Here is a 27,993-nt window from a genome sequence, read left to right as displayed (position 1 = left end):
CACAGCCTTAGCAACAGTCAAAGCAAAGAGACAGACTTCAGAATGGGAAAAGATATTTGCATGTTACAAATCTAACAGAGGTCTGATAGCTAGGACCTATAGAGAACTCAAATTAATAAACAAAAATGAACAACAATCCTAACTTTCAGTGGGCAAACCTCTGAGGAAGACAAACGAATGGTTAACAAATAGAGGAAAAATGCTCTTCATCCCTAATCATCAGAGAATTGCAAATCAAAACCACCCTGAGATATTACCTCACCCCAGTAAGATTAGCCCACATCACAAAGTCCCAAAGTTGCAAATGCTGGCATGGATGTCTAAAGAGAGGAACACTTTTACACTGTTGGAGGGACTGCAAACTAATACAGCCTCTTTGGAAAGAAGTATGGAGAATCCTCAAAGAACTCAAATTAGACCTCTCATTTGACCCTGTAATCCCAATACTAGGCATTTACCCAGAAAGAAAAAAATCATTTTATCATAAGGACATTTGCACTATATTGTTTACAACAGCTCAATTTACAATAGCCAAAACATGGAAACAACCTAAATGCCCATCAGCTCAGGAATGGATGAACAAACTGTGGTATATAGACCATGGAATACTATTCGGCCATAAAACAAATGATGACTTTGCATTGTTTGTATTAACCTGGATGGAGTTGAAACAAACTCTTCTTAGTAAAGTATCACAAGAAGAGAGAAGCAAGAATTCAATGTACTCATTATTAATATGAAGCCCATAGATGATCTAATTCATGCCCACATAAGAGAAAAACTCATTTCAATTCAAGGTGGAGGGAGGAGGCACAAGGGAATGAGAAGAGGGTAGGAGGTGTTGGGGGCCCTCCCATTTAATGGGCACAATGTAGGGCACAGGACACAACTACAAGAGGGACTTTACCTAACAAATTCAAATATTGTGGCCTCATTATTTGTACCCTCCCATTAACCCAAAATGCAAAAAAAAAAAAAAAAAAAAAAAAAAAAAAAAGTAAAAGAAAGCTTTGTTAAAATACAAATTAGTTACTCTCTGTCATTTAAGATTTTTTGATAGTTAAGAGTTGGAGCCTTAATTATCTTAGCTCCCTAGTTTCTACTCTAATCACTCTATACCCAATTTTTATTTACCTACAAATTTCTCTTCAGTTTGCAAGGATACTGCCAACGCTTCAAATCCAATACCTTTTTATTTATCTCTCCAAGATCCCCCAAATCACTGGGATCCACCCAGAGTTCTCTAAAACAGAGGATTTTCATGAAAAATAACACAGAAGAATATTAGTAAAAGTCATAGGTTATTTGCACAATAGGTTTAAGTTTAGAGCTTCCAAACAACACTTTTTGAATGGTCTTTTATGCCCTCTGATTGGTTGATCATAAAAATGCCGTCCATCATTCTAACAAAGTCTTTCATAACTGAAAGAATAAATGTAGTACGGAGTTAGGGTAGACTAGTTCATTCTCTTGGGGCCTTAACTATAGGGGATGAATTTGTTTTATACTTGTATTATAAAAGCAATCCCTTGCAATTGATTAGAATGTTACAACTTACAAAGTAATTTTAGTCACATAACCTCACATATCAGAACATCCTACAGCAGCTACAGGAGGAAGGTATTACTCACCCAAATTACAAATGGAGAAATACCAAGCAAGTATTAAAATAAAATTTTCTGATTAAGTCCAGTCCTCCCTCCTAAATCACTACAGATCCTGAGATTCTTCTTCCGAAACCTAAGATGGCAAATATATGAGCTGCTATGGCATTGACTTCAGAATTAAATGATCCTGATTTCTCTCCTGAGACTGTGATCACCAGGTTCTGCTGCCTCAATAAAACTAGGGCTATTCTACCAAAGGTCCCATAAACAAAAGCTTTACTCTGTTTCAATAAATTGTATATTCCTTAAGCTGCCTTTAGATTATCCCTCAGCACCTTAAAACTTTATTTATTATCATCTGAAGCTACTAAAGTGGATAAATAATGAATCTTGGTTTTGAACAGAAAAGATTATTTGAATTGAATTTTCTGAGACCTATTTGACCTTGAGTATCTATTAACAAATTTATCATTAGCTTCTTTTACCCATGTTTAGCCTCTAGAAATGTTAAGCAACCCATCTTCCTAGAAAAATATAGTTTCAAAGGAGAAAAAAAAAATACTTAAGGAATTGGAATACAGGTTGTGACTGGGACTATGTGAGCATACTGTTAAAAGAGTGAGTCCATTGCCAAGGGTCACAGGAGCGTTTTGAAACTGGCTCTGTGTTATAATCATTTTAAATCCTTTCCAATGGTTTCTGAAAACATTTATAACAGTTAAAAACTTAATCTTGAGCTTTCTAGTATTATGCGGGATTCATAAAATATGTCCTGTGACATATTCATATGTGGAAATTTACTGCAAAATTTTATGTGAGAGTCTGCAAAGTTATTTTGAGGACTTTTAATAAACATCCAGGAGATGTTATTGTAGACTTTGTAATGTGAGAGGTAGATGCTCACTTGTCTAGCATAAGAATGTCAGGCCAGCCATAGAAATGCATACTACAAATCCCTACTCCACTGATTCTGAAGATTTATTTCTTAAACAGAGTGATAAATTTAATTCTGAATCTGTAATCCAAAATGCCCCCTTATTATACCTATAATATAAGTATTATATAAACAGAACCCTATCATCATAGATATCACATGGATATCTCCTAGGATGACCTTGAGCTCATTTGAGAGGATAAACTACAAGACCCCATCTCTTCTTTCATACAAATCTCCTTCTGTGCCATAACAATAACACCAAATAGCCCCCTTATACCAATGAAAGAAAATATGCTTTAATTGGCTTTATCTATAAAGCCATCACAAAACCTCATAATCTTGTTTGTAAAAATATATAGGGTCTGGCACAAATAATGGCCCCTCTTTTCTAATAACGTGCAAGAAGAAAATTCTACAGAAAATACTGACAATGCCAAAGGATCATACACATACACAGATCAAAATGGTAGGGTTGTCTTTTCACATTTCCCACCAATTTTTCTGTTTTTTATTTATTTATGTAACAGTACTGCTTAAAAGGGAACATTACTTCTTCCAGACCCTGTTTTTAAAAGGTATTTGATGCCAATCTCTCCAACGCCAAACTATATATTGCCCAGAATAAATAATGTTAAATCCCTGAAAATTACAAGATCCAATTTGCTTTTCAAGTCTTAAAATCAGATCACATTAGTTACTTAGTGATCCATTGACTACTATTAGTGGTCATTAACTGACGGGCCTCATGACCCTTTAGAATGAAAACTAGGTGAGACATGGTGGTTTAGGCCAGTAATCCTAGCCCTCAAAGAGGCCAAGGTGGGAGGATCACTTGAAGTCACAAATTCAAGACCAACCAGCCTCAGCAAAGTGAGACCCCCATCTCTGCTGAATATAGAAAAATTAGCCGGGCATAGTGGCACACACATCTATAGTCCTGGCTACTTAAGAGGCTAAGGTAGGAGGATTGTTTGATCCCAGGAGTTTGAGGTTGCTGTGAGCTAGGCTGAGGCCATGGCACTCTAGCCCAAGTGACAGAGCAAGACTTTGTCTCAGAAAACAATGTTTACTCCCATCAATTAACTCCTTTTAATTTTATACTCTTCATCCAAGTCATAGCATTGTCTTCATTCTTCTTTTATCCAAGGCTATTGCATATTTAATACCACCACTGACTGCTTCCTGGACTGTTTGCATTGGGGACCTCCTTTTTTCCCTCCCTTGAGAATCAGCAGCATGCAACAAATCAACATTAAAAGGAAAACCTTGCCAGAAAACTATCAAAAGAGAAGTGACCAACATCTGATGTCTTGCTCCTTTCCACTCCCCTCCCCAGCAGAAACATGAAGCATAAAGAATCATGCAACACAGACTTTCCCAGGAGGCTCCCAAATAGGGACATTTCCAGAAAGAAACAAATGTTCACTATCCATAAATCACAGATCCTTGGGATCAGTTATTTGCCACAGATAAGAGTAAAATTATCTTGATCTTCCCTAAAATTGGGAGGATATATATTGTCTTAAAAATGTCTCTGTTATTACTGGAAGCAATTATAAAAAGTTCAAACAAAACACAATCAGAGTTTAATAAATATGTTAAAATATAGTTTATTTTTTAAATATTATGACCTCCTTCTATATCCATTTCCTAACTCTTAGTAGCTCTGAATGTGGAATAGTTTAGAAGACAGATGAAGAAGCCATCAACAGAGCAAATGAAAGGGAGGCCTTTCCTGACTGTGCCAAATACATGTAGAATCAGACAATAAACTAGCCATAAAGAAAAATAGCCAAGTGGTGTATTTATAAGTGGGATGAATAAGCTTATTGGATATAAACAATAATTGGCGGTAATAAACTACTATGGACTTACTATGGACAGAAGTAAAAACATTTCTGCTGATGTAGCTACAACCCTGGGTTCCTTGTGAATTCTTGTGCATAATACTACACTTTATGAGACAAAATACATGGCTGAGAAATTTTGCACTGAATTTTTAACCTGCTCTTTCCACAGTTGACATTTCAACATCATGATTGTTTAGCCTCCTGGGAGTCACTTGCGTGGGTACTGGCATCTTTTGCAAATGTTAGCGGTGGTTGAAAAGTTGCTGTTGGGAAGTTTCTTGCTTCTCATTTGCTGATTTAGTCTCACCACCTCATTAGAAATCTGTGATTTCTTTTCTGAAACCTGTGAGTTTCCTCTGCAAATGAGAGGGAGGAAAAAAAGGAGATCAATCTACTTAGACTTGAGAGACTATAAAACTCGGTCATTTGACAACACATTCGTTCTCGTTCTTTCTCTTGGTCTCCCTTGTGTGCAGTGTTCTACATTTTTAGATAAGTGCTGGAGTGAAGAATGAAATCTGTGTCCAAGGAACAAATTGAAGTTTCCTGGCCCATCTGGGAATTAAATGAGCTGTTGCTTAGAAAGAACCTACAGTGACCTCCTCTGGCAGCACACTCCGGTTCTCTGCCACATGGAAGTTTTTCCTAATGATCAGCTTTAAAAGGAGAGGCACTATTTCCTTGAAATGGGTTACTGCATAAGTGTCACAAATTAAGTTCAATATTGTCAGTCCTTTTAGTGCCCTGATTGCATAGTCTGATTGTGATGTTCTTACATACCTCCAATCCCTCGCCAACAAGGACTGTACCTGCAAGTGGTTTGAATGAGTCATAAAAGAGTCAGAACTAATATTAGTCACTTCTTAGGGTTACTATTGCAGGCGTCAGAAATTCACATTCATCCTGAACACAGATCACAGCCACCAATGGGATCCGTTTAAGTGCATCTGGCCCACATTCATTTGTTCTGACTTGGCAGTCTGTTGAGCAACGGCAGAGATTGATTTCATTCCAGGAAGTGGAAAGGTCAGAAGAATGAATTAACTACAAATTGTCAATGAGGAGCCTTTATCTTTACCTTTCAAAAGGAGGTTCAAGTAGTATTAGGGCAGAATGGGACTAGTGGGAATAAAATATAAATTAATTAAACTATTCCCATCTCAGTTGTAACACCTAAGAAAATCCTCCCTGATTCCCCAGGCCAGGTCCCTACTTATAGTCTTTACTTTAGGCTCACAGAACTTCTTATTACAATTATGAATTTACTAGAAATAATTTTTGCCTCTCATTTTTTTAATAGTATCACCAGAGAGCAAAATGCAGCAATTGAAAATATGGCCTTAGAGACGAGGCACAGTGACTCCCATCTGTAATCTCAGCCCTTTGGGAGCCTAAGGCAAGATGATTGCTTGAGCCCAGGAATTAAAAATTGCTATGATCAGGCTACTGCACTCCAACCTGGGCAACAGAGAGAGATTCCATCTCAAAAAATATATATCTATATGGCTTCTAGAGTCTGATTTTTGAATCCCATTTGACTTCTTCCCAGTTGTATGGCCTTAGTTTTCCCCTCTGTACAATGGGGTTATCAATACTTTCTATATTATAGAGTTGTTATGATGATTAAATGAGTAAATAATTGTAAAGCACTGAGAACAGCGCCTGGTACAAATAAACATGCATTCAATGTAAGTATTAGCTTGACTGTATTATGTTATTAATATCTGTCTCCCCCTTAAAACTCCTTAAAGTGAGAGACCATGTCTGTTTTTCCCATTCCTACTGCATTCCCAATACAGATACTCCTCAATGTAGAATGAGTTTGCATCCCAATAAACTCCTCATAAATTGGAAATATCCTAAGTCAAATGTATTCAATTCACCTACGCTACCAATCCGTATAGGTTAGCTACCCTACCGTAAACGTGCGCAGATGTTCAGGTTAGCCTGGAGTTGGGCAAAAGCATCTAGCAACACAGCAGGACAGTGTAGATTATCAGTTGCTGACCCTGATGACCCTGCAGTTGACTGGGAGCTCCCTGCCCCTGCTCAATATCAAGAGGGAATCATACTGTATATCTCTAACCTTGGGAAGAAATCAAAATTAAAAATTCAAAGTATGGTTTCTACTGAACATGTGGTGCTTGTGAAGTAAAAAAAAAAAAAATCCTAAATCGAATCATCCTAAATTGGAGACCATGAGTGTATGTCACAGTGCCTGGCACATAGTGGCAAGTCAACAAATATTTTCAGAATGAATCAATAAATCAAATATACTGGTTTACTATGCTAAACTAAATCAAATATACTAAGTTTGCTATGTTAAACTATTGTAAATTGCACACCAACTTTATGTCCACCCTGTATGTTGCCTAAAAACATGAGTTTCTCTGGAGCAAATATGATCTCAAACACCAAAATGTAAGGTTGGGCCTCTGTATAACATGACATTAAAATATAGAATGGACTAGCCCTATTCCACCAGGACATGCTCTCTGGGAATATTTCAGGAAACATGATTTGATCCACAGGATATCCAATCTTGCAGTAAAGAGCTGTCTCATAATGAGTTTTTAAAAAAATAATAGCTAAATGGCTCATGTTTTTAAGACATTAGTCAGAGCAACAAGCTGTTTGAATATGATTATAATGGTTTCTAAAGCTTAGTAAATACAGTTGTCTTGCCAGTGTTATGCTCCTTTTAAAGGAAGCCCTTTGGCTTATGTTTAAACAAAAGAGAAAGAAATAGAGCCACAAAGAAGACAAGCATTTAAAGATAGACATTAGAGACCGAGATAGAAATCAAGATCAAGAGAGAGCTGTTGATAGAGAGAAAGAAGCGGCAGTGGGACAGAAGGAATAGAGACAGGGATGGATGGAGACAGAGGCAGCAAAGAAAGACAGATTTCTACAGGGCAGCCAGAAGTGAGTAACACTAAACCTCAAAGTAAGAGTAATAAATAATAAACCCCAAAATAATTTCACTGGGACAACATCTGAGAAATGTGAGCTTTTTTGTAGAAAGATATATTTTAATGAATGATACAGAGACATCCTGAACCAGCTAGTCATTCAGCCCCCCAAAAGCCGTTGAAATTATTCAAGGCCCTGGGGACATAATGAGGAACAGGTGTCTGGGCCCTCTAAGGACTCACAGTTCAGTAGCAAGAAATTATTTAACAAACTAGAAAAGAACTAAGACAATTTCAGCTACTGGCCCTTGCTCTGAAGAAGATAAAATAGAGTCATATGAAGAAAATGATGGGTTTGGTGGTAGGGATGCAGTGGGGAAGCTGCTACTGTTAAGGTGGACAGCTCTGAGACGGGAGCTGAGCCCTAACGGCAGAGAACGAGTCAGCCGTGTGGAGCTCTGGGGGACAAGGCCCAATCAGGAGCAGCAGATACGCGGCTCCTGCGACAGGAGTGAGCTTGAGTATCACGGCTTTGAGACCATGTGGGTGGAAACAGTGAAGCTAGAACACCAGGCAGGGTCAGACCATTTAGGGCAGAGGAGAAAAAGCTTGCAATTTGCTCTAGTTGAAACAGGAAGTGAACGGAGAGTTTTAAGCCAAGGAATAGTGTGAATTTACTCTTCCTGCTGTCTGTTCATGGAACTGATTGCTAAGCAGGTGGTGGTAGAGCCCGGCAACTCGTGTGTCCAGGTAATAACAGACATGGAGGCTTACCCTGGAAGCAGTCAGATGATGAAATAATTGGATTCAGGACATATTTTGGAGTGAATGAGACTTACTGATGGATTGTGGAGTGATATGAAACAAAAAAGGGATTAAAAGCCGATTTCTCAGGTTTTGGCATGAGCAATTGATATGGGTGGCAGTGCCATCATGGTGACTTGGGAAGGGCTTTGAGGGAAGTGGATTTGGCAGTGGTACCTCAAGTGGGGATAATGGGGAAAAAGTAACACATCTCTTTGGACTAGTTAGGTTTTGGATACCTAATAGAAATCCTAAAACAAATATCAAGAAGGCAGTCGAACGTACAATGTCTAGGTAGCAGAATAAAGGCTAGACTACTACTTGCAAACACTGCAGCCCCTCCCCAGGCAGGACACCCCACTCCAGCTGGCACTGAGCCATCCACTCAGGCGCTGAGCTGGGACCCCTTTTCTAGCCTTGCAAGTTACTTGGCAGGCCCCCACTAGGCTGGGTACCCCACTTTCTCATCCTGGCTGGCAAGAGTGTAGATGAGAAAAGAGGCAGGCATGGAGCCCTGGGCACATCAAATTTAGAGAAATGATAGGCCGGGAAGACTGGTGTCAGTCACTGAGATTTCTTTTCTTTTTTCATTTTGAGACAGAATCTCACTCTATCACCCTGGGTAAAGTGCTGTGGTGTCATCATAGCTCACAGCAACCTCAAACTTCAGGGTTCAAGCGATCCTCTTGCTCAGTCTCCCCAAGTAGCTGGGCCTACAGTCATGTGCCACCATGCCTGACTAATTTCTCTATTTTTAGTAAAGACAAGGTCTCACCCTTGCCCAGGTGTCTCAAACACCTGAGTTTAGGCAGTCCACCTGCCTCGGCCTCCCAAAGGGCTAGGATTACAGGTGTGAGCCACTGTGCCCAGCCAGTCATTAAGATATCAAAGTCATGTCTCCAGTTCTATAAGGGTATCTCACCGAAGAGATCAGATAAATAACTGAAAGCCTGGCAAAATAATGATACCTTCCTATATTGAATCATGTTTTAAATATATATCACTGTTGAACATTTACACAAATTCAATTATGAATAATTTATAAAGCTCACTAAATATTTTCCCCACAGCTATCTTTAGTGTAAAGAAAATGAGGGATACACATTGAGGTTGTTTATATGCTGATTCACTTGTATTTCTAGCCAGTGCCTCAGGCACGTGTGCACTGGAGACATTCTGTCAGTCCTCTCAGCACTCAGGTGCCACTTTCCTGATTGACATCAGAGAAGATCTGTGTCATCTCAAAGGACAAGATTTTATGGGAAATAATAAATTTCTCTTGCCTCTAGAGAGAAAGCATATTAGCCAACTCAGAAGGAAAATGACTTACAAAGAAAGAGACACTCTTCAGACAAAGGTCGGGCTTTTCTGTCTAAATCTAAACTCTACCTCACCGCTTATTCATTTATTCATTCAACCAACAAATCTCTTCTGTGAGTCTGTTATTTTATAGGCACTGTTACTGGGAATTCTACTATTAAAAAAACAAACCCGCATCTCCAGCCCCAGAGCAGTCCAGGAAAGGAGAGTGATGAGGAGATACTGACGATGGCATGTAACACACGGTTGGGGGATGTACAGTGAGCTGGAGCATGAGATAAAAGGAGGCAGGTAACACAACCTGGGACTAAGACAGGTCAGGGCTGCCTAACTGGAGATGGGAAATGTGAACCCAGCCTTAAAAGATGACTGGCAGTTGGCGATGCAAAGAGAGAGGCAGAGAGTGTTCTGAGTAAAGAAAAAATGAATTGGCTCGGCGCCTATAGCTCAACCGGCTAAGGCGCCAGCCACGTACACCTAAGGTGGCGGGTTCGAATCCCCAGCCCGGACCCACCAAACAACAATGACGGCTACAACCAAAAAATAGCCGGGCGTTGTGGCGGGCGCCTGTGGTCCCAGCTACTTGGGAGGCGGAGGCAGGAGACTCGCTTGAGCCCAGGAGTTGGAGGTTGCTGTGAGCTGTAATGCCACGGCACGCTACCCAGGGGGAGAGCTTGAGGCTCTGTCTCAAAAAAAAAAAAAAGAAAAGAAAAAATGAATTACCCATGGATGTACAGTAGAAGTAAGAGAGCGGGGAGCACGTGGGGAATCCCAAGGTTTCAGAAGGGCTTGCAAGGTAATAAGAAGCTAAGATATGTTTACACAACTGAATAAACAGGACAAGACAATATCACTGTTTTGTTTCGAGAGAGCCACGCACAAGGACGAGAATGCATAGAGATGCAGCAGTCTGCTCTGATGGATCTGGGAAGGCAGCAGGAAAGGCCGAATCTCTGGGACCATCCACAACTCAGACAGAAAAGATAGAAAATCAAATCACTGACGTTGTGAATTTAGCATTGCAAGATGCTGGACTATGATGTAAAGGCTGGTTAGCAGTTCTCTCTTTGTCTGGAAACACAGTCACGCACCCACAACAGTGCCACACACTGCAAACACAACAGTGGCTCCACAGGATCAAAATGGAGCTAAAAAATTCCGATTGCCTCATATTTACTGTACTGTATGTCTTATTGTTGTTTTAGAGTACACTCCTCCTGTTTATATTTTTTTTTAAGTTGAATATAAAATAACCTCTGGCAAGTCCTTCAGGAGATACTCCAGAAGAAGGCATCGTTACCGTAGAAGATGGCGGCTATATGTGTGCTATTGCCCTAAAGACCATCCAGCATGTTGTCATCCAAAAGGAAGAAACTGAGGCATAGAATTCTATTTTATTTTATTGTTTTCTCTCTCTTCCCCTCTCTCTCTCTCTCTCTGTCTTTGAGACACAGTCTCACTGTGCCACCCTGGTAGAGTGCCATGGTGTCATAGCTCACAGGAACCTCAAACCCTTGGGCTTGAGCAATCCTCTTGCCTCAGCCTCCCAAGTAGCTGGAACTATATAATTCCACCACAACACCCGGCTAGTTTTTCTCTTTTTCAGTAGAGAGGGGGTCTCACTCTTGCTCAGGCTGTTCTCAAACTTCTGAGCTCAAACAATCCACCCTCCTCAGCCTCTTCGAGTGCTAGGACTATAGGCATGAGGCCACTATATCTGGCATAAAATTCAATTTGAAAGAGTTTAATTGAACCAAGATGAGGACAGCTGCCTGAAAGACTCCTAAACAAGTAACCTTGGATGTGAGCTTTGTTACAAACAGGTTGTTAAAGACAAAAGGGGGATGAAGGAGTGGGCTGATACAAAGTTGTTTGTCAAGAATTCTCATTGGCTTCAGAAATAATATCGAGTAGTTATTGGCTACACATTATTTAACTGTAGGGTGTGAGGTATGATGCCCACTGTGCAGCATGGGCAGGTTACTTTATAGCCACTTGTGGTGGCAGTCATTCTAGAGTGTGCATAGCAAGCTCAGCTCACGGGAGGAGTAGGAAGACTGTGTGTGACTGCCCTCTCATTCCCATACGTCTCTGCACCTGATAATTAGAGGAGGCTCACATTCCTCAGATAAAAATGTTTCTTTTCATTCTCAAGGTAGAAGACCTTAATACTGATGATCTTGACCTTGTGTAGACCTGGGCTAATGTGTATATTTGTGTCTTAGTTTTTAACAAAAAATGTTTAAAAAGTAAAATGACCTGTAATCCTAGCAATTTGGGAGGCTGAGGCAAGAAGATTGCTTGAGCTCAGTAGTTCAAGACCAACCTGAGCAAGAATAAGATCCTATCTCTATTAAAAATAGAAAAACTCACTCACTGGTCATTGTGGTGGGCACCTGTAATCCCAGCTACTTGGGAGGCTCAGGCAAGAGAATCACTTGAGCCCCAAAAGTCTGAGGGTGCTGTGAGCTTTGATGCTCAGGGTGACAAAGTGAGACTCCATCTTAAAAAAAATTAAGATAAAAAATAAAAATAAAAAGTGAAATAATAATAGAATAATGCTTATAGAATAAGGATATAAAGGAAAAAATATTTTATAGGGCTGGACAGTGTGTATTTTATAGTAAACATTCTTTCAAAAGAGTCAAAAAGTTAATAAAAATTAAAAATTTATAATGTAAAAAAGTTACAGTGAGCTAAGGTAAATTTACTGCTATAGAAGAAATAAACACCGGTACACAGTGTTCATAAAGTCGACAGTGGTATACACTCATGTTGTAGACCCTCACACTCACTCACTCCCTACTCGCTGACTCACCACCCCAACTTCCCGCCCTGCCAGCTCCAACCGTGGTAAGTGCCCTACACAGGTGCACCATTTGTTATCCTCTATACCACATTATTACTATACCTTGTCTATTAATATGCTTAGATATGTTTAAACACACAAGTCTTTATAATTGTGTTATAATTGCCTACAGTATTCAATACAGTCACAAGCTGTGCAGGTTCATAGCCTAGGAATAATGAATTATACCATATCACCGAGGTCTGTAGTGGGCTTTACCATCTAGTTTTGCAAAAACATACTCTCTGATGCTTGCACAGTGACGAAGTTGCCTATCAAGGCATTTCTTCAGAGGTACCCATGTCAGTGTGCATGACGGTAATAAGGACCTCGCCAGGTCTCTGCATTCCTTCTGGTTCTAAGCCCCCCAGTCTCTCTTAGGAATCACATTCATGGTATTTGGAGATCCTTCCCATTTTAAAGCCCCAAATCTAAGTGCCATATGCAAGCTAAAGTTAAAAGCCAAAGAAAATAATGCAAATGGATGCTAAGTAATGCTTAACAAATTGAAAATTCATTTTATTTGATAAGGTTCTTTTCTGCATTACATATATTAGTAATTAATATTTCTGTGCTCATAACACATGATTGTGTATTTTTGTCATAAAAAGAGAAGACAAGTTAGTAAATTCAGAAATCAGTAGTGTTCTTCTAATCTCTCTTATAAAGGACAAATTATCTGTGGCTTCAGCACTACAGAAAGGTATTAGAATGTGCAACTTTTAGCCAGATTCTCCTGGCCTGTGTAACACCGGCTCCTCCAGAACTTTTCAGACACCAAGACTTTTTCAGATCATGGAAAATGCCTTACTTATCCTTGACTACAGGGACATTCAAAATTCAAGAGCAGAGGCACCAGGATTAATCTTTCTCCAATCTCTTTGAAACTCTGCTGATCCCAGATTTTTGCCAACGATGGCATGCACTATGGCTAAGGAAAAGCTCTGATCCACCAGTGCCTGTGTTTCAGGACTTTTTCGATGTCTGAAATGCAAGTTTGCAAGGACTCTGAGGTAGCTGTTCAACCTGATCACAAATGTTCTTATCCCCATGGACATCTTCCAGAAATAAAATAGTTTCCTTAAAAAAAAAAAAGAAAAAAAGGGCAGTGCCTGTGGCTCAAAAGGGTAGGGGGCCTGCCCCATATGCCAGAGGTAGTGGGTTCAAACCCAGCCCTGGCCAAAAATAAAAAATAAGTGGTGTGTCTTGGGTGCCTGATTTATTAAAAAAAAATGTAGTTATCTGTATTAAAATTTAGTCATATTCACTAAAAATTATGTTGTAGTTATCTATATTAAAATTTAGTCATATTCATAAAAGATTATATTGAAGATAGACCATTTCGTGGCTCAAGTGGCTAAGGCACCAGCCACATATACCTAAGGTGGCGGGTTCAAATCCAGCCCGGACCCACCAAACAACAATGATGGCTGCAACCAAAAAATAGCCAGGCATTGTGGCGGGCGCCTATAATCCCAGCTGCTTGGGAGGCTGAGGCAGGAGACTCGCTTGAGCCCAGGAGTTGGAGGTTGCTGTGAGCTGTGATGTCACGGCCCAGGGCGACAGCTTGAGGCTCTGTCTCAAAAAAAAAAAAAAAAAAAGAAGAAGACAGACCATTTCAATGAAACAAATTATGAACCTTTGTAAAAGAAAAAAAAATGCCCCTAATGCATTCCTACCCCTAGTCTGTGACATTCTATAAACTGTACAGGAGTTTGAAATAGGCGACCTTTAATTTCCCTTCCAAGTCAAATGACGAAATCACAAGGCACTGATTAGCTGCTGGTAGACGGTTCACACTTAACGTTTCTGCCCTGTTTGATTGTATCAGGCAAGGATGTAACAAGTGAGTTCACAACAGGGCCAGATACAGCTCAAACCTTAAATCTGAAAACTAGCCAACCAGGCCTTTTTACATTTCATGTTTCATGACAATGCTCACATAGACCTTCTTGAAAGAACCAATTTGTTCATTCAATATTCATTGTCTTGGGCCTGAGGTGACCAGCACTGCCTAAAAAGCCTTTGAGTTTGATCACTAATTCATGGGAAAGTGCTGCCTCTGTGACCAAAAAGACTTTAAGAACTAAATTCACATTTCCAATGTCTTCTTAACTTTCAACTAGGATTTTGAAAGGTACAAAGAATTAATTATACTAATGTATCCTTAGCAATGCAAGTGAAATAAAATGGCATTGCAGCAAAGTTTAATCATAATTAGTCGATCAAAAGTTTTGAAATAAGATGTTAAAATGGAAATGTACTGAGATACTGCTTAACGGCGTGCTAATACTATTTCTCACGTTAAACTGGTCAAGCAATGAATGTAAATCAATAAAAAAAAATTGAATTCTCAAATGAAATAAGAAGCCCTTAGAGTACAATTAAGTTTATTTAATAATTATGAAATTATTCATTTGGAGTGATAAACCAAGATATATAAAATGCATATAGCATCACAATTGGTTTAACTATGATTTAAACATACAAAGCATGTCCTTACATCAATTTTAAAAATGCCCTAGAAAAAAAAGTTTATGTCAACTGTGGTGTCAGTTTTAGAGGGTCTTTAAAATAAAAATAATCAGCATTTAGCTGAGTTTTCATTCTTAATGCAATAAAGCAAATTAGCATGTGACATAAGCCATCTCTTAATAATAGTTTCGGGCTGCATTGACATAAAGTAATCAAATTTCTGTGGGAAACTTAACTTGCATGCCAGATAGTTTAATTATCTGGTGTACATTTCAATACTTCTCATTATAAGAAAAAATGCTCAACTTTGTCACCAAGAATAACTATAATAATAGTTTAAATATTCAATAAATTTTAATTATCTTGTAAATCATATGCCTGAGTGTGTTCTTTCGAATGTTACTTAATTTGACCAAAACCTAGATGTTGAAATAGGAACTAAAATCAGTCCTAAAGCAATATCTTTAATCCAAAATTCTGCTTAAAATTTAACAAATAATCTTGCTCTTTAGAATATAAAGATGAAAATGTTGGCATAGAATTTGAAAATTATATCCCACAGTGGAAATGGCCTTTTTACTCCTCTGTTAACCCTGGCTAGGTTATTGATTCCACCGTCCCGACGGTTCAGGAAACAGATACATACCTGCATGATGTCTTCTATTTTTATGGTCCTCTGCACTTTATTAAGCCCTTCCACATGCATAATATCATGTGGTCCCCACATTGCCCTGAAGTAGTTGGTTGAAAATTTGATTCTCCCATCACAGTTGAAAAAATGGAAATCTGAAGTTCCCCAGAAGAGCCCTAATTTCAAAACCAGTCCTTGCCCTCCTCAGTGCTGCTGAAGCTGATCTATTTTGCCTATAGGATGTTCCTTGATGTATTTTACTTTTAATTGAGACAAACTTGTAACATGCTAGTTATGTTCTCTCTTTAGCTCAAAGCATATTAAAAGAGATTGTGAGAGGTAGGTATGAAGGTAGGCACCTTGACATTACAAAAAGGGGTAGGAGATATTTCACACTGGCACAAAGTGAAAAATTACATTTTCTAAAGAGGCTCAAGAGCTCCAGCATTGCACAAACTCATCTTTACTTTTTCACTCAACCTGGAGGCCAGGTGTCCATAGCCCCTGAGCGCATTATGGTCTGTCAGCCAGGTACGAGGACTGGTGTTGACATCAGAATACTGTGAGTCATCAGGAAAGGATGGATGATGTCAGCACAGGGAGTGTGCTAATTATTATTAACAATAGTTACAATCGTGCTCATATATACCAAGCACTTACTGCACTTACTGTGAGGAAGCTCGCCTGATGATCAGGCTCTGCCTTCTTCCAGTGCTCTCCTCTTCCCCCTCGTCTACAGTCCTTGACCTCTGTATGTAGATTTAGCCTGTATGTAGATTGACCAAAGAACGAGGCCAGTCCAGGCAGGAGGTGGAAGCTCTGTGAGGATAGTTGTCTCGTAATCTAAAACCCCAAAACTAAAACACCATTCCTTTCAGTCTGGCTCTGCCTTTGGGCCCTATTTTTCATCTAAGACTGCCCTATTCCTAAGCTCAAGTTGTATCATCGCACGGATAATACTATCCTTTAGCTTTAAATATCCTGAAGAAAAAGACCGTATTGATCTTTTTCACCACTGTAGCTTTACAATCAGTACCCAGTGCCTGGCACAAAATAAGTGCTAATGTATTTTTTCAAGAAACGGAACGCACCGCCACTCTAGCTCTCGCCTGTCAGGTCTCTGAGTGTAACTCACCTTCCTGGTCTCATCGGCATGGTCACCATCATCACGGAATTCCACTGGCGGGGCGTGTACTACGTGCTGATGCTTTCTAATGGCACTGTCTAATCTTCACACACTCAGTAAGGTCGGTAGTATAATTTTTATTGCACAAAAGTGAAAAATGAATTTCTGTGAGGCTAAATGATTTTCATAAAGTCACACAATCAATAAATGTTAGCACAATTCAAATGAAAATGTGAGTGACATCACCTAAAGCCACCATGTTTTGCCTTCTAGACTTTCTTGGGAATTGAAGTGACTTTCTGAAACCCCAACCAAGGTGGTCTTGAACTGTGTTGCTTACTGATAGTCTCTACTGATGTCAAATGTCCACATTTTGAATGACTACCTGTCCTTGGTTCACCCTTTACAGTGTCGAGACATCTTGTCTGAACCGACTGCTCCCCCCAGTTACCCTATGACTAAGTATCTTTTGGAGCCACACCCTCTCAGTCAAAGCCCTCCCTTTCCCAAGTATTCCAGTGTCAGCTGTTAGACCCCAGAGCTTGCGTTTGGGTGGGGTACAATTTATATGAGTGGACTAGGAGAATAGGACCCAGAGAATGACAGTCAAAGGCGTTAAGGATTACCAGGGGTCAGGTAAGAGAAACAAAGCGTAACTATCCAGAACAAAAGGCAGAAGTAGGACAGAATATAGGATGAGTGCATCAATAGTCAGGTGGAATTAGAATGGAAGCAATCCATGATCAAGAACTCAGTAGAGCAGCAGTTCTGACCTGGGGGTTGCGACCCCTTTTTAACAATGAAAATACATTGCAGCATTCGGAAGGTTGAGAACCACTGCAGCAGAGGAAGCTTGAGTGATTGTCACAAACCACCTTGTTATGCCTCAACATTTCTTTCTGTAAGTTTGCTTGGGGATCATGTGTAAGGAACTTTTTTCCACAAGACTTTTTCTCTGAAGATCCACTCCTTAGACGTTCTCCCCACTAATCTCAAATGCCTGTGAAGCCTGAGTCCTAGACGCTGAGTCCTAGAGGCTGAGTCCTGAGGCTGAGGACCAGAGGGGATCACCTGCTCCAATCTGTGAAACACACTAGGGTGGGAGCCACCTAAGGACCTGATCTCCCCCTTCTCTGGATAGCAGGGTGTGTACATAGTGGTATTGGGTGCGATAAAGACAACTCTGAGCCCAACATTGTTTCTGGAATTCTTGAATAGCCCAGGTGTGGGGGTTGACTCCTGCCAGGGACTCCAAGGACTTTGAGCTCCCATAACCTCAGACAGCCATCTGCCTCTCTCCTCTGCCCAATACTTCTGCCATCCAAGCTCTTGATATCACAGGCAAGGATGGGGTTGTCCTATTCCATGTCCTCTCTGTCTCTTCCCACCATCTGAGGGATCTAAGACCCATGAAAGGATTGAGATAAGGACCCCTCTTCCCGGGCTGAAAAATTATTTCTCACTTCCACTGTATGCAGGCACAGGAGTTTCCAGCTGGCCTTGAAGCGTGGTCAGAAGTCATCCACAATTAAGTAAACCACTGCAGGCTTACTGTCAAGAGAGTCTGGCCACTACTTAGGGTCCAGTCTGTGACAAAGGTCATGGCTGGGAAGTGGGACATTGGACCCAAATAGGATGGATGCATCCACACCTGGAACCCTCATAGAGATGCCGCTGATGTTATCTTCCATGGAAAGGGGATGGATGTTTCAGGGGATGGACATTTTGGGGGATCCATCCATCGGGGTGGATGCTGGAATAGTACCAGGTCAGTTTTGAAGACGCATAGGGTGTAGCATGTACACTTCTGCTATTTCTTCTCCCTGAATATGTGCATCTCTGTTTCTATGCCCTGGCATATAATGGGACCTTAAATACACGTTTTGTTGTATAAATAAATCATCCAGTTGTCTTTGAACACAGTAGACTTGTGCCTGCCAAAACTGTCTCCTGAGACTGGGCAGTCTACCATTATCTGCTCTATTCCAAGAGGTGGGCCCCACGCCAACCCCCACACCTACCAGACTTCCCACACTGCTGCAGAGAAATAGCCCGACCCCACCCAGCAATGTTATGCAGCATTAATGCGAGTTGCATCTTGCCTCAATAGTCCTGCCTCCTGAAGCAGTCATGGTATTGTACTACTGTTAGGTGTTCTTTTTTACACCAGATGTGCAAAAATCCTGAGGGATGTCTCCTAAGATCTTTGTTGACACTCACACCCATAATGGTTGAACACCATTACAGATTTATAGTCTAGACCAGAAAATTCAGTAGAATCTAAGTGAAAATTTAAGTGAGGTTTTCCAAACTTTCTTATTCTACCAAACTCAAAACTAATGTCACTAATTACATAACTTCTTTTTTAGATTGTTGTTAATGAATAAATACAAGTTTTATCAATTCACAAGAGTTGCTACCCACGGGAGGATGAGTGAAGAACAGAGCTGGGAAGCCAAGTGCCCACTGAGCACTTGGGCACTGGGAAGGGAGCTGGGCCCCTTCCCTGGCTCCCATGAGGAGCAGAGGGCACATTCTTCCAACTTACACCTCAGATCATCTTAAAAGCCACTTCGTTCCATGGGCATTTGGGATTACTTGTAAATAATCAAGACTGTAATTATTAAATCTGCAAATGACAAAGGTCTACTTCACTTGTCATTATCAAGTAGAGAGAACCATATCAAGTAGTGGTTAAAAGCACAGACTTTTGAAGACCAACAAATCAGGTTTTGGATTCAGGCTCTATTTCTTAGCAGCTGTGCTACCTTGGGGGAAATTACTCCCTGTTTCCCAGCCTCAATTTGGTCCTCCGACCATTGCAGTGACCTCCAGGAGGCTGCCGTGAGGCAAGAATAAGACAATATGCCTAATGCAGTAGGGACATCAGTAGGTACTAGCTTTTCATTTGTATAATTATTATTAAATTACAATTTCTGGGCTGGGATTATGCCTTATGTTTGCCTGTATCCTTAATGCAATCATAAAAACAGTTAATTTATTTAAAAGCCTGGGCTTCTAAAGGAATAAGCTTAAAGTTTCAGAGTAAAAGACTTCTCTACACGTAAGGTCAAATGAGGTGTGAGATAATGAGAAACAGAAAACCTCCCGCAGCCTCTTTGGCTGAGGAGAAGAGAGAGCAGCGTAGAAAGCCTCTTCTGGGCCCCTCCAGTGGCTGTAGTAATCAGCAGGCTGATGAAAGGAAGGGGATGTCATCCCCATTAAAAGGAGTGCAAATATTATGCTCACTTGAGCTTTCCAAGCTTCAGCCTTGCTCATTTTGGTCTGCTTGCCCAGGAATGAACTCAGAGAATTTTATTTTTCTCTCTGCTCTTAAAGTAAACTCAGTTCAATCACCTTTTTTTCTTCTGCATCTCAAAGCTCTCTGGCAAGCTCTTTGCTGTGGTCAATCCTGTTTTTGAAATCTTTACTGATCCAGAAAACGGATGAGTCTGTGTTATCCAGGGGAATGGGAACCCATTGACACCAAATTCCTTAACTTGTGAAGGAGCAAAAAGAAGAGTCTGGGGTGGGATGGGGGGGACTCTGCTGTGAATATGGTAGCTCCCAAATAAATAACCCAAGCCTGACCTGACACGGAACATCTGCTCTCCTCGTGGCATAATTCCTATTTATAAATGATACCTATTGCTGAGATTGTCGCATGCAAATAAATGAGAGAAAGAACAGCAGCAAAGAAAACTATTGCATCGCAGCCACGTTAGCAAGCGCTTCTAACCCAAGGACTAGACTCTATAAGCAAATTGTAACAGTTGCCACTTACTGGGCCCTCGCTGTGTGCTGGGCATTTTCCATGCATTATCACATTCTCATATTTAATTCTCATAATGAATCTATAAGGTAGGCAGTAGCACTGTCCTCATTTTAGAGATGAGGAATGGATGACTCAGAGAGGCTAAATGACTTGTAGAAGGCCGTGAGGCTCATAAATGATGGAGACAAAACGTAAGCATCTGTCGCCCTGACTTCTGAGTCCTAAGCCACTATAAGAGAGTGGCCGCACCAGCGGGCACAGTTGGGGACTGAAGTAAAAACACTGTAGACACTACTGAAAAGGACAATGCAGGATCAAACGGGGAATCCAGAAGCAAGGGACGGCCTCAGTCACGTGTGCAGAGCTAGAAAGAAGTATCTGGCAAAAGAAGGGATGGGCAAATGAGAACGCATTCCTCGCTAAATGTGTACGTTTTTATGAATCCCTACATAATAATCAATTGTTTTCAAACACCTCTCATCTTTTTTCTAAACCCTCAATTAGAGAGTGCTTGTACAGTACAAATACTTGCACTCTCCTACTTCCCACTAATCCTAATGACTAGTGAATATTTCCCAGGACACTCTCCTTTTTCTCCTAGGCTTGCCACACACTATTGATTTCATTTTTATTAATTTTTAAAATTTATAGTCACATGAAGTTTTTGTCTGCTTCTATATTGTCTATCTTTTACCCATTACATAGGCAACAGGGAATACTTTGTGCAGGATTTGGCTCACCGTAGGAGATTAAAAATTATTTTTCTAGATTGCATGAGTGTTCAGTAAAGGATTCTATCTTCTCATCAACTAATATGTCGACTAATAAAGCTCTTCATAGTTCTTCATTAGTTCTTCATTAACTCTCTGCCTGCCAAATTCATGCAACTATTCTCTTCTCTCTCGTGTTCCTTCACTTTTTGTTTATGGTAGGTGTTCAAAGCTAGAAATAAAGTGTGTTGTGATATTTAGTTGAATGTTTTCTTTTAATCATTGTAATTTCTGAGACATATTTACCTATTTGATCTATCTTTTAATGATACTGTATTTTTAACTCTTAAATGGCCTGGAATTTATTCTTAATATATGACAAAATTAGGAATTTAACGGCTATTTTTAAAAATAATCTATCTTCTCAAATCCTAATCTCATATTTTCTTTCAAATCTTTATGATTTTTAACTTGTAATATATTAATTTAATGTGTTTCTTCTATGTATTTATTTACTTTACTTCTTTATTTTAACTATTATTGCTTTATAAAAATTATGGGTTTTAATGTGATCTAATATCCTCTAAAGCAAGGCCTACCACTTTTCTTTTTTCATTTTTTTTTTTTTACTCTTCTTGCCTGATTTTTTTTATATGTGGAGCTTTAACATTTTACTAGATATAAATATAGTCTGATCCATGGCAGGTTAACCAGTCTTCGCTACACTGTCGAGTGATCCTCTGACACTTTGAACCAAATTCCTGGTAATGCTCTCTCTCTCCAGCTCTGCACAACTTTGGATTTCATTCCGTGAGTGCTTGGCGGCATGGACATTCCCCATCCAGACCACGCCCTGTGCTTTGGGGAATTCCAGCCTCTAAAATAATGTAGAAGAACTTAGGATGAAATAAAACCCTAAAAATCAATATAGTGAAGTGTTGTCTTCAATAGAAATGAAGATTCAGTTCAAATTGTGGGAAAATTACATTTGGAAATCTTATAAATTACCTCGTTGGTTTAACCTACATCATTTTGTGTATACAATATATGCGATAATGTGTATATATTTTACTACATAATAATATATAATACACCACATATAATAAATAGTACCCTCATGTAAAAGAATGAGAAGTATCAGTACTACTTAAATTCATATTTTTCCTCTGCCCCCTTCCTCTTCTGAGCCTGTTTATTTTAATATATATACAATGGATGTACTTATGAGAGAGATTCACTCAATCTATACCATAGACAGAAGCTTCTTTCTTCTTGAGTCGTTCTGTCACTAAATCTCTGACTTAGAGACAAACAATGTGGAAATTATATTTTACACCTTCTTTATATGTACACCTTCTTTCAGGCTTGCTCTTTCAGGTTTGCTCTTTTATAAACAATGAATCATACATAAGATGCATATTTTGATGCTCAATTTGGCCCAATGAGTCTCATTTCATTTTTGTTCAAGATTTTAACCGAAGTTCCATTATCAGGCTTAAAGTGTGTTACATGTACAAGTCTTTATATTTTGGGGTGGGGGGGTGTGCATCTGTCATTATACAAGGAAAAATTGGAACACAGTGCATGTGAGGCTGCTAGATAAATAATATATCAGTAGGTGCTACTACACCATTATTTAATAAATATTTATTTGAAGAATTATGTATGTTAAGTCTGCAAAAGGATTAACTCCAACATCTGTAATTTCTCGGCAGAACCGTTTATAGGAATGAATGTGATTATATGAATGAATCATTATTCATTCATGGGGGGGGTCTTCCTTTCACTCTCCTGTCTCTTTCACACCAAATGCATTTGTTTCTCTATCTGGTGCAATATGTTCAATCTGATTAGCTACTTTAACTTCCTACTTAGCAAGGGTAGAATAAATCTTACCCTTGCCTCCTAAACCATACTATTGATTTTGGAATTTGTCCTATGGGTGATTTAGAGGTTATGATGCAGAAGAATAATATCGTTATATTTGTGTTTTAGAAAGAAAGCTGGCAAGAGATTAGGGAGCCGAAGCCAAGAAAACAGTTGGGAATAATTTGTTCCTGCCAGCTAAATATAGAGCTTGCCTTCCATTGCTCTTTGCTTCTGGAAGAGGGTTAAGGCGGAGGAGAAAATTAAAATAAAAAAAGAAAGAAAGAAAGAAAGAAAGAAAGGAACCTGAATGAGAAGGACAGAAAGAAGTCTCAGAAGCAATTTATATAAATCAAAAGGAGTGAGGAAGTGAACCCTCCCTTCCTCTCACCTCAGGTCGGCCTGACATCTCACCCTAGAGATAAGCAGCTACTGAGAGGATACAATCTCCCAGGTTTTGACATCTGTTCTCGTTTGCCTCTGACATCTCAGCACTACATTTTCTTTAGTAAAAAAAGAAAGAACTTTTCTCATCCCCCCTCCCACTATTACCAACACTAGATTCCAATACTGAGTGTCTAATCGAAATCCTGGGATGGAGGGCTTTCTCCCTATTGAACTTTTCCCATATGTGACCCTTCCAAAGCTCTGTTTTCATCACTACAAACCTTGCCCAAAAGCTGAATTTGGAAGAACAAAAGACAGTTTTTGAGAATAGATTTTAAAGCTCCATCCTACCTTCTATCAAGGGCTCTTGTTTCCTGCCTGTGATCATAGTTTTCCTCCTGGAAACCCCCTTAGAATCTTCATTTTTTTTTCATCCACATATCAAAGTCTTTTCAGTCCTCCAAAGAGTCCAAAGTTCAGCTCAAATTCTATTTCATGTTGCATATTTTTGGGTGAGTAGGGACAGGCCACACTTTTTTCATTTAATAGAAGGGCTTGGCATCTTCCTGAGAAAGACTTCTTCATGTCTCAGTGAATATTATTGACTTGAATGTTTGGCAAGCTCTCAAAAATAGCCCAGTAGCTCCCAATAAAAATGCATTTAGTTCAAATTGACCAATGTTCACTGTATACCTAACACACGTGAAGCATTGTGCTAAACATTCTCAGGACGTAAGTATCTGATGATGAACGTGAAAAGAAAAAAAAGAAAAAGAAAGATAAAATGGCTAATGTCTGCTCTTGAGGAGAACAATTAAAAATTTGTTCATTGGAAATCTGTTTCCACTTCAACTATATTATTAACAATTTGTGAGTTTTCAAATAAAATACTCTTCCTCTGTTGAGTTGGTGAGTCCCATAAGTAGAAGAAATTATGATGGAAGTTACATAAGCGTGTTAAATGCTGCAGATTTCACTTTTCACAGCAAGAATCAAGGCTCAGCAGGGACAGAAATGTAATCAAGCCATTGAACTATACACTTAATCCCGATGTATATAGTGCTAGTTATTCTATCTATATTAGAAGTGCTCTCCTCAAGGGGCCAGAATTTTAGGAAACTATGGTGCAGCCATTTTTCCTACCATCCTTATACAAGCATCTGTGCTGTGTTTAGATTTCTTTGCTATTAATTTTTTAAAAAGCAAAAGGAGTGTCCATTAATTACTTCACCTGAGAGAAAAGTTTAACAAATGAGTTATTGAAAGTGATACAAAGAAAAGGGATGCATAGGGAAACTGTCTGTAAGGAAGCGGACAGGCCTGACCAGATATATGTCTGTAACACCCTGATATTTACACCAAGCACCATCTGCCTTCTGGTACTCTTTCCAAAAATTATTAGGATATCAATTGTATGGAGTCAATAGTACCATTAGACAGGAAGCATAGTTATCCAAAGTATGGAAATTGTATCCCAGTGGTATTTAAATGTCACAGGGAAAAAGAAAGGATTAAGCCTTATAAGAAAGCAAAAATACCCTATGTTATATATTATCTCTGGCCAATGCTTTCTAATTCTTCTTTTTCATATCTTTAAATACAGAATCCCCTTCACCTACAACTGAGTTTAGAAAATTCATTAAGTTCTGATGCTGATGTCACTGTCTCAATCCTGACCATGAACAACTGGTACAATTTTAGCTTGTTGCTGTGCCAGGAAGACTGGAACGTCACCGACTTCCTCCTCCTTACCCAGGACAATTCCAAGTTCCACCTTGACTCTGTCATCAACATCACTGCTAACCTCTCCTCCACCGAGGACCTTCTGAGCTTCCTGCAGGTCCAGCTTGAGAGTATTAAAAATAGCACGCCCACCATGGTGATGTTTGGCTGCGACATGGAAAGCATCCGGCGGATCTTCCAAGTTACCACCCAGTTTGGGGTAACACCCCCTGAACTTCGTTGGGTGCTGGGAGACTCCCAGAATGTGGAGGAACTAAGGACAGAAGGTCTGCCCTTGGGGCTGATTGCTCATGGAAAAACAACACAGTCTGTCTTTGAGTACTACGTACAAGATGCTATGGAGCTGGTGGCGAGAGCCGTGGCCACAGCCACCATGATCCAGCCAGAACTCGCTCTCCTTCCCAGCACGATGAACTGCATGGAGGTGGAAACTACAAATCTCACTTCAGGACAGTATTTATCAAGGTAGGATTCAAGGCCTGAGCTATATCCCTAGTCATAGGGCTGTGACGGGAAATAAACTTCCCATATTTACTTTCTTGGCAGAAATCTTAACTCTGAGTAGCTATAAACTCCAATACTATTTCTTAAAGGATTTCTGGTTATGTACATCTCCAGGCATCCTAAAACTATGGCCCACGGGCCACATGCGGCCCACCTAGGACATTTATCCAGCCTGCTGGGTGTTTTTGCCACCACTGCCTATCCTGCTTAGCAGCCAACTTGTCCCGGGGCCTGCAGTCTGGCCCTCCAATGGTCTGAGGGACAGTGAACTGGCCCCCTGTTTAAAAAGTTTGAGGACCCCTGGTAGCCTTTCATGATCTGTTATCAGTCATTTGATCTACAGACATTTAAATGCATGGTCTAGGCAGAACACTCAATTCTGTTTTTAAACATTGACTTATCACCTTCTACCTGGTGTGTTTCTAGAAAGTTATTTACAAGCTCTGAGCTCCATTTTCCAATTAGTAAAATAGGATAATATTGAAGAGCTTGATAGAGTATAATAAAGATACCATGTAATTATATATGGAAAGTATCTAATACTATGTTTGGCTGACAGTAGATACACAAAATATTTCTTTCCTGGCCTACTCTTTTCCATGTCAACAGACTTGAACAAATCTATACAGAGAACAAAAGTTGTCGAGCAAGAAATGAACTTTTCTCTCTTCTCCCAGACCTTAAAGAGAAAGGCAGTTTAGAGTCGGGGTTAAAGACATGGACTCTGGATCCAGACTCAGAGCTCAAGCTTCACCTCTACTACTTACTATCTGTGTGCCTTGATCAAGTTACTTAACTTCTCTGAGCTTTAGTTTCCTATATCTATTTATGTAAAATGGATATACCAGTAGATCCTATTACTCATGTAATCATTGTAGGTAGATAGGTAATAGGTAGATGGACAGATGGATAGAAAGATAGGAAAAGTCAATAAAACTAAGAGTTGCACGGGAGTAGTATTATTACATATATTTATCTATTATTGCTTTTTATTCTCCATATAAGTAATTGCATATGTATATTTTTAAATTACATACCTTTCTGCTCCAGTACTTCAAGCTGATTCAGACACTAGTATGAAAAAAGCCCATTTAAATTAAAGAATAACCCATCATATGGAAATGGTTTTCACAATCCACAGAAAAGGGGAAATATCCTTAAAGAATATTTTATAGGGGCTTAAATATTCTTCTAGAAAAGGCCCACCTGAGGTCAGAGAGGCTCATTCAGAGGGCTATTGCTAAAGATAGCAATATCTTTATTTATTGCATAAAGATGAGGGTTTACCTGCAGGCTGGCCCCATCTTTAGACATCTTGCAACCTGTAGAAAAACAAGGAAAACTCATAGTGCTTTACCTTTAAAAGAAAGATATGAATATTCTATAAAAATTCAGGGGGCCCTAAGAATTTTACCTTTAATCTTACATTTATGGATAGAACACTTACTATGTAAAGGGCAACATGCTGAACGCCATATATGTGGACAGAGTTCATGACCAAGAGCAACTGACAAACTCCTTAAATAATATTGCTAATAAAATAATTCAAATATATTTATTAGAAATATGTTAAGAATAAAATTATATATTCCATCATCATCTGAACTTTCCATTTTTCCTATATTCAATTTGAATTTCCACAAGATTAAAATCTGCACATATTTTATTTCACAGCCACCATCCAGATTTAATGCACTGGTTCTGTATTCCCGCATAATTGAGGGACAGGATTTTATCTCAGATAGGAGAGTCTCTCCTTCACAACAAACATATAAGCAAAGCTTTGATTTATAATTTCGAGTAGTCATTAGAGGGACAGTCATCAACAGCAGACAAGAAAAGCCACTTATGAAAACCACAGTGAGTTATTTAACATCTTTCTGTCTCATGTAAAATGGAGGCCACAAGAAAAATGATTCTGTTTGGATCCTCGAAATCTTTAGAAACTACAGGGAGGAATATTTGTTGACTTAGGTTGTATGTACCTTGGGGGTCTCATTTTTATCAAGATCTAACTGATCTTTCTGGCTCTTGCAAATTAAATTTATGTTAAAATTATGTTCCTCCTTCCAAAAGGGTTCCATGACATTTTGCACATAAAATTATATGATGGTACTTAGCCCATTCCATCATCATTATTTGTCTATTTGTCTGACTTCTGAGCCAGAATGTAAATTCTATTAAGTGGAAACACTATTATTCAGCCTACTCCAATGCCTAATACATAGCAAGTACTTAACAGGTATTTACTGAAATTGAATAGAAAGGCAAGTTGCTATTATATTTACATTCTTCATTATCTGTTGCTACAGAAGAAAATGTGTGATTGGTAGGTAAATATTACCTAAATTTAAAACAGTTTTTTTTCTTTCTGTACTTAAACCTAGATACTTACTGGCTAGTTTTCATCTTATTTGCATTTCCTTTTTTCCCCCCTATCTTTTACTCTTCTTTTAGTGGGATGTTAGATTCATAGATAACTTCTGCCTTTGTGGCTA

The 27,993-nt window shown here is 39.3% G+C and overlaps 1 protein-coding gene across 1 annotated transcript in view; it reads left to right on the top strand.

Annotated features, from left to right (window-relative positions):
* The window catches only part of GRIN3A (glutamate ionotropic receptor NMDA type subunit 3A), a 171,799-nt gene that overhangs the window by 28,112 nt on the left and 115,694 nt on the right, over positions 1-27,993 (top strand). The window contains exon 2 of the mRNA XM_003785185.2: positions 24,852-25,456. Within this exon, the coding sequence (XP_003785233.1) occupies positions 24,852-25,456 (605 nt within the window). The remainder of the gene's footprint in view (positions 1-24,851; positions 25,457-27,993) is intronic.

The sequence above is a fragment of the Otolemur garnettii genome, unplaced genomic scaffold (assembly GCF_000181295.1).
Source record: "Otolemur garnettii isolate 467f Iridium unplaced genomic scaffold, OtoGar3 scaffold00014, whole genome shotgun sequence".
NCBI classification, from domain to species: Eukaryota; Metazoa; Chordata; class Mammalia; order Primates; family Galagidae; genus Otolemur; species Otolemur garnettii.
This window is presented reverse-complemented; position numbering and strand designations above follow the sequence as displayed.